At 48.4% G+C, this 12104-nt stretch overlaps 1 protein-coding gene across 1 annotated transcript in view; it reads left to right on the forward strand.

The window, feature by feature from the left end:
- Positions 1–10017: 10017 nt before the first annotated feature.
- Positions 10018–12104, forward strand: part of PPM1H (protein phosphatase, Mg2+/Mn2+ dependent 1H) — a 138989-nt gene continuing 136902 nt past the window's right edge. Inside the window, exon 1 of the mRNA XM_075080932.1 lies at positions 10018–10406. Coding sequence (XP_074937033.1) covers positions 10171–10406 — 236 coding nt within the window. The 5' untranslated portion in view covers positions 10018–10170. The remainder of the gene's footprint in view (positions 10407–12104) is intronic.

A 12104-nucleotide genomic window follows, 5' to 3' on the forward strand; every position in this document is an offset into this window, starting at 1 on the left:
GGAAGAGCAGCAAGCCTGGCGTGCTGCAGTGCCAAAGACCAGTTTCAGTCCCTTGTTAAAAAAAAACCTGGATGTCGACTCTCACTGAATGGCTTTAGGGCGTCTAGAATAAACCAATAATTTTATGTGTGAACTATAATCCCATGTCACAAAATCCCCCATGAGGAGCACATGAAAACAACCCGGGGAACAGAGCTGCACAGTGCTTGCACTGTTTTCCTTAAACACATTTGCTTACACTTCAGGGAGTGGCTGGTTTTGACTGAAAGCACTGACAGGTCAAGCCTTTCTGAGAAACTTCTCTCAGAGAACTTCATCTTTGAAAACCTGCTACATCAATGTAGCTGGCAACAGGGTCAGAGAGATACCTGCTTATCAGCATTTTTAAATGCTTCCTATGCAGTTTGTACAAGCCTTTCCTACCAGCTTTGAATTTCAGGCTTCATCAGATTTGATGGAGGACCGTAGCTGTCTTTGTGGTGTCAACACTTTTCTTCGGTCTCCTCTTGAGCTGCAGACTCCCTCCCTGCTATCATGCCAGCAAACTTTTTGACCCTGACTTCCAGACCTGCATCCCTCACTAACTGCTGCTGAAATGGGTGTCTTCTGCCCAGAGCTGGGTTGTTTCAAGCAAACTGTCAAGGGGAATACCTAACAGTGCTCCCCACAAACCTAAATCCTTTATTATTAAATAACATATAAATATAGACAATACATTTCCAGATTTTCTTTAATCACGGGTCTTTTTATGGGACTGCAAATCCCTGTAGCTCAGTAAGTCCTGTTATAAAAGGGCAAAAGGAAATATACTGAAATCCACGGAGGGAACCCCTTTTTAGTTTGGGATAGCAAAGTGCAGGCACAAAGGACAAAGGACAAGCAGGTGTAGCTGTGACCATGGTTCCTGGTTTTTGGCACAGGTAGATGGTTCTCTGAGGGTTAGAGGTGCTAAGCCTGGGCTGAGCAGCCCCACAAACTGCCCCACCACCTTCGCCGTCAGCCCCATGCTATGCCCTGTGGGGGAAGGCAGTGAGCAGCAGCTGAGTTATTTTACTCTCATCTTCAGGGAGACCAAAGTTGGTTTTACATAGACTGGCAAAACAAGTTTTGGACCAGCCATAGGGTACCACAACTGTATCGCAGCCTTAGAGGCTGTGGGGTTTGCACAGGGCTGTTGTGCCAGCCGCGGGCAGCGAGCCCTCAGCACCTCCGTGCTTCAGGCAGGGTGCAGCAAGCGGAGGGGAAGGAGTCTGAAAACACGGGGTGAGGGGAAGTCCCCTGCGCCACGGTGAGAATTGTTTTCAGTGGCTAAACAGGGAAATGATTGGCAATAACAAGCTTCAGGTTATGGCATACTAATTATTTACTCCCATTACTTAAATGTATTTGAGGTGCATGTATCACTCTCAAAAGGGGCTACAGCTCCATAGAAATAATTTAAAAAAAAACATTTTATATGAAAAATATTGGAAACGTAGATGTTCAATCACAAATAATTATATTTCCAAAAGGTCAGCATATTTATTCTATGTCAGCTATTTAATGGAAGATTATGATGCTTACTTTATTGCTTTAAATCTGTTAAAAAGCATCTTTTCTATCCAGTTTCTTAGGTTGTTCCACACAATAGTTGAAAGGCCATGACCCACAGAAGTCAAAGGTTAATTTGATTTTCAGATACATCAGCTGGAGCAACCAGAAGGTCACGCAGATTGCCTATTGTTGTGGCAATGTGTTTGCTTAGGGCATTTCCTGCTGCTGCCTCTGCTGCGGAAGCAGAGGTGTTCAGACAATCCTGTTCTCACTTTTTCCCCATCTGCCCAATACAGATCCAAACTGGCTTCTCCCTGACGCAACTTATGCTGTCTGATTTTAGTACTCTGGTTTATTCTTTGGGTTTTTTTGAGAACATCTGAAAAAGCCAAAAATTCTCTGATCTCAGGAGATCCTTTAAATTAGCCAATATTGCAACACAACTGAAACTGGTCCCGTTCCCGACCATCAAAACTCTTCAGAGTTGGTACAATAACTGAGATGTTGCTAACGCTCTCTTACGTGCCTGTTCCTCAGCTGGCAGCACTGTGGTACTGAATGAAGTCCTCAGTTTTAGTTGCTGATTCAGTTCAAAGTGGGAGAAATGAAGCAGATGTAACTGTCACATTTTTGTGCCTTGGGCAATCTTATATTATAATTATTTGCAATATGCAATATTATAAGATGCATGAAAAAATTATTGCTTTTCTATTATTATTATTTTTAAATCCACTCTACAGAAGACTGTCAAAAGCTACAGCTTCTAGTCAACAAAAAAGGAAGTAAAAACCAAAGACAAATCAAGCAAAAAAAAACCCCAACAAACAAGGTAAGGAAGAATTAATAAAAGTAATAAAAGAGAGCAGTCAAGTTATAAAAAAGTGTGGGGGAGAAAAAAAGCAATGTGCTTGTCCAAGCTAAAAGTGGTTTAGATCCCACACCACTGACACAAGTCTTTGCAGAAAAAGCAGCACATACTGTAACAGGACACCTTTGAAGGATGTTGTAGAAGAAAGGACAAAATTTATAGTATCTTATTACACAACTAAAACAGGAGAGCTCTTTTTTTTTGCTCTAATGGAACGCAATAAATATTTATATACACACTTTTACTTCTTCATAAGACTTTTGGAACTGCCAATAAATCCTAAATACTTGCTTTTGCCTAGTTCGTTCTTTCTTTGTCTATTGACAAGATTCTGCATACCAGCTGTAGCAATCTGAATGACAGTGTGTTAATATCAGAATGTCATGTATTTGGGAAAGCAGACAGCCAGGCTGACTATGCAGGGCCACAGGCACCTCACGAGCAGTGCTGGGAAGAAAAAACATGAGTGGAAAAACAGTTTCCATATTCCTGCTTACAGCAGATGAGTAGAAATCCAAGAGCTAAGTACAAAAGTAGCAATATTTCTTTAACTTTCTCTGCCATCATTCAGTATAGTCATGATTTCTGACAGCACAAAACATCTGGTAAATTCAGCCTGAAGTCTAGGAGACTGGGGTTTTGACAACTTGCTCAAAAATACCACTTCCTTCCTTGGCAAGGCTGGCTGAGGTTGAGTTCCACGTGAGGCACCTGGGATTTCAAATACCCAGGCTGACATTCAAACCTTGAAGTTTTGCCAGAACTGTTCATTTAATTAATATTTTAAAAAACCCAACTGTCCAAAATCAAAAGGAGAAAGAAAAAACAAGAAGAAAAAAGAAGTACTGTCAAACTCTAAGCAGGGCATGATGGTTAAGGCTTGACCGTGCTGCGGACAAGACCTTGGCCAACACACAGTTGAAATCCAGTGCCTGGCTGGCCCGAGCTGCAGCACAGCACGTGCAGCAGAAGCCACAGCCCAGATGTAGGGAGAGGATCCCTCTTCGTGTTTGCCATCCGCTCCCAAGCTGCCGTCAGCAGACAAGAAGCCCCTCACCCATCCATTCCGCTTACTCTTGAAAAACCCCATTTAAGGAGCGTCTGCAGCAAAGGCAGCTCGCAAGTTACTCAAAAATTCCCCACTGCTTGGTATACACAAATCACTTCCCTGCATATTTAACCCATGCTTAACTCAGGCACGAGTAAAGACCATCTTATATTCTGAAACATGATCTTACTCAACCCGAAATGTTGAGGCAGTTAAAACGCATGCATCCGTGCCTGTGCTCAGCCAAGCTTTTAGTGCTGTCCCATAACTCTAAGCACCTACAAATATCCACGTGTCCTTTTACCTGCTCATTTTCCGGTTGGCTCTGCATCACAACCTATCTGATTACTTCTTTCAGGTTTATTGCTGAGACTGCCAGCAAAAGTGTTGCCATCACTGACATTTTGAAGCACCTCACAACATCACCAGGGCAAGATGTTCTTTCGCAGGAGGCAGGGCAAAGGAGCCCAAGAGAGGATATAATCATTTTTCTCCACCTCGCCTATGAAAAGCTGCCAACGGGAGCACATAAACAAGCTAATCCCTATTCCATCCCATTATTAGCAGATTTAGCTACAGCCATTAAAAAGGAGCAGATAATGGAAAGTAAGAAGAGGCTGTAGGAGCAAAATTGTGATGATGATGTTTATTGCAAAATTAGATGTTTATTTTCAGGATACTTGCAGATAGATTCTTGCAGAAGTCGTCATCCTGTGGTTTTTGGCAAATGTGAAATTCTTAGAGGCTTATGGGCAGCAGTTAAGTATTTATTTATATTTATATAGATTGCAAGCAATTATAAGGTTCTGTGACATCTTTTACTGTGATTGCCAGTCAGTTAAGATCCCTCCTTAGGGCCTTTTTCCTGCCTGGGTACCTAAACCAGGGCTGCTGTCATGCAGCTCAGGATGCTGCATTTATCAGTCCTTCACTGTGAGAAGGTGTAAGAACCCACTCTTCTGGCACGAATGCTTTCACCACTCAGCTGTACAGCCTATATCTGAGTAAGGACAGGGCTGTGACAGGGCTTCCCTTTGCATCACCACATAAATATTTCTGGGCAGGAGCAGAAAGAGCGAGTCTGCAAAAGCAGGAGGGAGAGACTTTCCTGGGGAATGGGACACCTGGATTCCAGCCCCTATTGACTAGAGGACGGTGCAGTAAAAATCAGGTATAGCAGAGGAAACATATTCTCCTAGTATGGCTAGTATTTATTTATTTTTAAATTTACTTGGTACTCTTGCTTGCAATCTGGCAAGAGCACCAATGGCTTTGATCTTGTCAGCTCTGATAAACCTGGAAATGCTGGTGGTTCCTGCAGGCATGGACGGGAGCTCTGGATTGATGTCTTAATAAGTGGCATTTTCTCCTCCACATCACTATGATGCCTCAGGCACTGTGCTTGTGAAGGGCCTTTCTTCAGAGATAAAGAGCTTCCTCATGCTTATTAAAGGACGCACAGTACTTTTGAAAAGGTAAGCATAACTTCATTGATCACCACATGACATGAAATAAGGCTTGAAGTGTTTTTTGTTCGGGGGATTAACAGAGAAAAACAACCAATTCTTCCTTCAAAACTGTTTTTCCCCCTGCAGATACAGTCTCATCACCATTACGTCAGACATGTATTCTGACATACTCTCCGAATTCATACATCTCCTAATATTCACAGAATATTCTGTGGATATTCTGCACACCTGTGATAATATGACACAGAAGTTCATGCCCACAGAAATGCTGCATTCATCTCACATTAGACCTACTACTTCTCTCACCGAAGTGTTTGGGAGTTTTCCCATTGCTTTTATACAGAGCATGAAAAGCACAGGAAACAAAACTTAAAGCAAGCAAGCAACGCGAGGCATAAACAAGGTACAAGCAAGTTAAAGAGGTACATTGTTGAAATAAATTCCCTACTCCCATGAGGCAGAGCCCCAGGTGCTTCCATGTTCTGCAAAAGAATCAAAATAGGGCCTGCACCAGAAACAATTTTTATGATCAGAAAACATGTAAACACATTGCGTCAATGCACTTTCACTGGATACGCTTACAGGTACTCCACCTAACATACCCTCTGCTCAAGTACTCAGGAGCCAGAACCGGCGTCCTCACAGCCAAGTGGATATCTCATCCTCCAAGCTTTTTCTTTATTTTAAAGTGAATTTTGTTCTTTAAAAAGTGGCAAGAAAGGCAGAAATAGGACACGAGGAAATGGAATGAAGCTGCATCGAGGAAGTTCAGACTGGACTTAGGAAAAGGTTCTTCACTGAGGAGATGGTTGGTCACTGGAACAGGCTCCTGGGAGAGCAGTCAAGGCACCAAGCCTGTCAGAGCTCAAGGAGCATCTGGACAACACTCTTAGTCGTATGGTTTTGTTTTAGGTAGGAGCAGGGAGTTGGACTCAATGATCCCTATGGGTTCCTTCCAACTTGAGATACTCTATGATTCTATATATAAATAGTATCTACAGAGAGCTTATGACAGCATTAAGCTTTTTGTTGACTGTAAGTATTTCTCTCCTTTCCCCCAGGTTGGGGGGGACAAGTTGATGGCTGGAGGGCAGGGCTGCCACTCAGAGGGATCTCAGTGGGCTGGAGAAATGGCCTGACAGGAACCTCCTGAAGTTCACCAGGAACATACGCAAAGTCCCGCAACTGGGATGAAGTAAATCCATATTGAGGGCTGACTACTAAGAAAGCATCTTTTGCAGTAAATGGCTGGAGGAACCCGCTAGACAGCAAAGTGAGTATGAGCCACCAGTGTGCCTTTGCAGCGACACAGGCTAACCACATATTGGGGTGTATTAGCAATAGTCGAGGGAAGTAATCATACCCCTCTAAATGGCACTTGTGAGAGTATTGTGTCCCATCTGGGGCTCCCCAGCTGACCTACTGGAGTGAGTCCAGCAGTGGGATGCCAAGATTGTCATAAGAAGATGCTGAGTAAAATGGGCTTGTTCAGCCTTTAGAAGGCAAGGCTACGTGTGAGAAACCTTAATGTGTCTTCAACCACCAAATAAGAGGGTACAGAGGGGAAAGAGTCATATCATTCTTGGAGGAGATTAGTGATGAGAGACAACAGACACAAATGGCAACAACAGAAATCCCAGAGACCAGGAAAAAAATTTTCACGGCTGGGTGCCTGAAGATTGGAACTGATGCCTAGAGGCACTGTGGTATCTCCATCCTTGGAAGCGTTGAAGACTCAACTGGACAAGATTATGGACAATATAATGTAATTTTAAAGTTGGCCCTGCTTTGACAAAGAAGTTGGAGCACGTGATCTTCAGAAGTCATCTCCAATCAGAATTATTCTATCATTGGATAAAAGTTTAGCGTAATCTCTGTAAAAATCTGTTTTCATCATGATTAAAATGCTTTTGAATGTGTTGAATACTGAATATGATGCATGGCAGGGTAGCATAACACAATTTGGATGCTTCAAAGAGCTCATATGAGTGTGCTTCTGGCCCACATGCAGCTTCACTGGCTCCACAGTGTGGTTAGCCATTCAGAGAGAAAAGTATATTTATCCCAGTATCACAAATAAGTTTAAATTTTTAAAAAATCCAGCTTGTCATCTTTCCTTCACATTAGCCATGGAATTGTGGAAGGAAACTGAGTCAATTTTCAAACATTGACATAAAGAACTCAGCCCTAAGATTTTATCCGGAGTCAATAACTAAACCTTTAGCAGTTTGCCCACCACCAAAGAAAGATGTCAGGCTTGGACCAGCTGGACCACAGGTTAGAAGATTTGAGGAACTCGCTGAGATGTGCCAGGCCTTACCATTACTTCCTTTGAGAAGTGGAGCTTCATCTTTGACTCAAAAGTGAACAACACGATCCTCTTTCCCAGACAGAACCGAAATCAAAGCATCTCTGTCCTTTTCAGTGTGAAAAGGCCACATCGTACCTGTTGTATCCGTAGTGTGTTCTTGTGCCAGAGGCAAGCATCCACAGAATTTCAAACAGCGCACAGATTTGTTTTGAGTGGTGAGCCGTTAAGCTGTCTCCCCATATGTCTGAGCTGAGCTTTCCCTTGTCATCTTGCAGAGATAATCATTTAAACTCTAACAAGCCTACATATACTCCCTTACATTTCTCCCTCATGTTTTGTGCAAAATGATGACCGCAGGCGGGGCAGAAGGACAAACACCGCGTCCTCTCAGAGTTTTAGTCAACCATATTTTTCAAAGTCTTTGGGTCAAATAAACTGCAAAGTATAGTCTGCTGGCATAGCCTTTCCGGGATTGTATGGGATAACCTGTGAGGGGCTCTACTTTTACACAGACAAAAACGAGCCTCTCTGGGATACGTGTCAAGTTCTGCTCATGGCCCTCATTTCACTCATGTCTTCTTCAGGTGGAAGTTCCCTTAAAGCATTAGTGAGGGAAGTGGGTGCTGGAGAGCCTGTCTGGTGAAAAACAGTGTCTGTATAGCAGAGAAAAGACAGTATAAAGGGAGCATTCTCAGGTGGAAGGGGCTGAGAATGAACGGGGACCTGTTCAGGCCACTGAACAGAGCAGCCAAGGGACTTTGGGAATCCTGCCTTCCTCTGTAACATGTGAATGTGGATGAATGGCTGCCCGTTATGGCATCCAGTCACAGGGCCTGTGAAAATAACCCGGCTGAATTTTAACAAAGCTTTTGTTTCCTTTTATTTCTTATAATTTTTTCTTTAAAGTAACGACCTCTGCAACATAACTTGAAACAAAGCAAAGCAAACAGAAATGCATGAAATAAGAATTACAAGGTTTCCATTATATTGTAATAAACGGTTGAGTTCTTAATATCAAGTATTTTTTGACCTAAAAGAGGTTTACTGTTCCTTCCAAATATTTGTAATATCAGCCCTGGAAACAATTAAACAAGAGACGAGAAAAATAACCACCTCCTCCCAAAGGAGGTATATCTGTAACATTTAATTTAGGGTGGATATTTTTCAAACTCCGCTTCAAGTAGCACTTAACACACTCTCAGCATTCCTCTTCACTAAACTATTTTTGGCCCTGTAGGCTTTTTTAATAGATGGTTTTGTCATAAAAACTAGTAAGAGTCACAACATCTTCACATTTCTCACGTGAGAAATGTGAGACAAGGCACCTGGATCAAACCCAGGCATTGTTGGAACTCAGCTTTCAGGATGTTGTTTAATAATAAGAAATTGAACGAGCTCACACGGCTTAGCCTCCAAAGCTGTGTAACTGTGTGTTCAGTGGTACGCCAGCTGGTTTCTAGTATGAGCCAGCTAGATGACAGCCGATCATCCCCAGTAGTCACGCATGATGACTAACCAGTTTTTCCCTGCTAAGTCCCAGCACTGTGCTACTCTTAGGGCTTGCCGTGCCTACCTGCTCCATTTTGCAGGTCACTCTGCCTCTCGGCGACACACGCAGCTCTCAGGAGTACCGCAACATCCTTGCTACAGAGGACACACTTCCTAGGTACTCTGGCTGCGTTCCACTCACCCCTGTTTTCCTGAAGCTTGGCACACCCAAACCTGCAACCTTTCCGCACATTTGGGCGACCACCACTTGCAGCTGACCTCCCAAATTTTTTGGTAAAAAGAGTATCACATGGTCAATATGACATGGCTGGAGAAGGAGGGGTTAAAACATCTGTGCCCTCAAACTTGAAGACATTCAGGCATGTCCCTTCACTTTTGCCCCAGGACAGCATCCTAAGCGCCTGGCTGTGGGGGGAGGCAGCCGGGGGGCTGCCACACCAGGTCTGCCGGCTATCCAGGAGGGCTCCCTAAGCAGGCAGGGGGAACCCCACGCCGCCGGCTACAGGGCTCGGTTTAGGCCCCGGCCGCTGCGCCCGCCCTCACGGCGGGGGTACTCATAGTTCTTTTCCCTGCCAAATGGTTGTAGGACAAACGTCCTTGACAGGTTCAACGAGAAGGACGGTAAAGCCTCCAGGGGGGAGCCTGTTCCCACAGCCCGTGGGACCTGAGGGCTCGGCCAGGGTCTGGGGCCGAGCGTCCCGCGTGGGCTGCGCCGACTCAGCCGCGGGGCAGCGGGGACTGACGGGCGCGCTGCGGGCGGCGACATCCCGCCCGCCGGTAACGGACCCCCCAGCGCGCCGGGGCCCCCGAGCGGCTCCGCCTGAAACGCCTCCCAGGCAACCCTTCTCGCAGGCGGCGGGGCGGGCCGCGCCGCACCTCACCGCACCGCACCGCACCGCACCGCACCGGACAGGAGCGCCCGCCGGCCCCGGCCCCGGCCCCCGCCGCACGGCCCCGCAGGCAGCCGGGGGCGGCCCCGCCAGGCCCCGCCCGCCGCGCACCTGCCGCGGGCCGCCCCCCGGCGCGGGAGGCGGGCGGGATCCCGGCAGGGCGGGGGCAGCGGCCGCCCGTGCCCGGCGTGTGCCAGGAGCCCGCCGGTGCCGCAGGAGGAGCAGGAAGCGCCCGGGCAAATCCAGCCTCGCTATCACATGACTCAGCAGCCGCCGCTACCGCCGCCGCCGGGCTGAGTTCCACCGCCGTCGCGCCGGGAGGGGGGAAACCTGCCGCCGCTGCGATGAGCCCGCGGCCCCGCGGCTGCCCCTGAGCCCGCCGTCCCCCCCGCCCGGCTCCCCGCGGCCCGGCGCCCCCATTGCGGAAGCGCGGCGGGGGCTGCCGGAGCCGCCGCCGCCGCAGCAGCGCTGCCCGCCGGCGCGCCCCGCTCCCCGCCCTGCGCGGCGGCTCCGGTGCTGCCGCCGCCGCCGGCGGGGTTACTATGCTCACACGGGTGAAGTCCGCCGTGGCCAATTTCATGGGCGGCATTATGGCTGGCAGCGCGGGCGCCGACCACGGCAGCGGCGCGGATTTGCCCCTCCGCTTCCCCTACGGGAGACCCGAGTTCCTGGGACTGTCCCCGGACGAGGTGGAGTGCTCCGCCGACCACATCGCCCGTCCCATCCTCATCCTCAGCAAGGAGACCCGCCGCCTGCCCTGGACCACGGGTTACGCAGAGTGAGTACGGACGCCGGCCGCGGCGCTGCAGGTGGAGCGCGGCCGGGCCCGCCCGCCCCGCCGGGCTGACCCCACCGGGCTGACCCCGCCGATGGGCGCACCGGGACGGGGAGAGGCGGCGGTACCGGCTCACCCCCCCTCCCTCCACATCCCCCCAATCTCACACCCCCACACACCCCCAGCGGAGGGGGCGCCGTCCCGGGCCTGCGCCGCGGGAAGCGGGAGCCGGCGGCGGGGGGGTGTGGGACGGACACACGGGCATCCGCGGCACCGTGGGCCCGGCCCGGCCGTAGGTTTGCACCTGGGTAACTCGTTTCTGGAAGGCCGAGGATGCAAACGGTCACCTGCGCCTTGTAGGTCCCCGCTGAGGCGGCTGGTAGCCAAACGGGCAGCACTGGGGGCTCCTCGGCCCACAGTGAGGCCTCCGGGGGTGCTGGGGCCGAGGATGGAGTCCCCGCCGGTGAACAAATGTCCCCATTCTTGACTGGGGAATGAAAAGGGCTATTGATGTGAAATCTGGTTTGGTCTGTGTGTGTGTAACGGCATGCCGCTGTCCAGAAGCGGTGAAACGTGGGGGTGTTCGGGGCACCTTCCTGCGGAGCTGGCAGCCGTCGCACCCGCTGATGGTGGCCAATTGCTTATTCCCCAAGAGCTTTCCAGTTTGGGGAGATGCTTGAGGAACATGAGCTCCAAACTGAAAGAAGAATCCATTGGCCAACCCCCCAAACTGGGCTCTCCCAGCAGTTTGTTGCCCTGACTTGCTTGTGTCGTGGCATTGACTTAAGGGGGTGCCTGGTCAGGACCCGCTGGTAGCCTTGAACACAAACTAAATGATTGCATGCAGTGCCTTAAATACCAGCCAGGCAAAGGGCACGCTTCGTTTGGATGCAGATCCCCAGCCTGCTGGCAGTGGGAGTATCTGCGGAGGCAAGGCATGTCCTTGCACTCGATTCTTGTATCAGTACACATGTTGTTTTCTTCAGAGATGCTGGGAGCGGGACTTAACATTTGGTTTCTCTCTGCTGCCGTCTCTAAGCCTTTCATGTATCTGACCATCCATGTTGCTACCAACTCACAGATTACAGAAGTTACACTAAAGGAGCTCTTCCAGTCTATGAGCTGCTTCGCTGTAGAGCGCTATCTCGTCAGGCATATGTGAATTCCCAACAAAGCTGCTGCAAAAACTACAGTGAAGGCTTCACATTGCTAATGAGCCATCACTAGCTTTATTTAAAAGGCTGTTACATCATTGGGGACAGTGAAATGGGGAGAGAGATTTGAAGGCTTTTATATTGGATTGCTCTCTTCAGATTATTAAAGAAGCGAATAGACTGCTGAGCGATATTTAAATGTTTAAAAGTAAGTTCTAATTGTTCTGCTACTACATTAGTCCCTTAAAAAGCAGTGCTTTACCACAGCAAGTAAGTGCTGCTATTTTTATCTTACGTGAGGTGCTGTGGCTTTCAGCAAGTAACTGTAATTGCAAGTTGGTGACAAAGTGGCAGGGAGGTTCGCTGGCTCCCAGGTGGGCGCATCCACTGCTGCTGCAAGCTTTGCCTGGGACTGACTGCCGGGGAAGGAAAACGTGGGTGCCAGAAAGCGAAAGCCCAGGTAGACCCTGTAGATGAAACCTCTGTGAGGGAGTGTTTGGAGGTAAAGAAAAGAGCTCTGATGGTTATGAAAGAAGAACATGCCAGG

Source organism: Phalacrocorax aristotelis, chromosome 1 (genome assembly GCF_949628215.1).
Source record: "Phalacrocorax aristotelis chromosome 1, bGulAri2.1, whole genome shotgun sequence".
Lineage (NCBI taxonomy): Eukaryota > Metazoa > Chordata > Aves > Suliformes > Phalacrocoracidae > Phalacrocorax > Phalacrocorax aristotelis.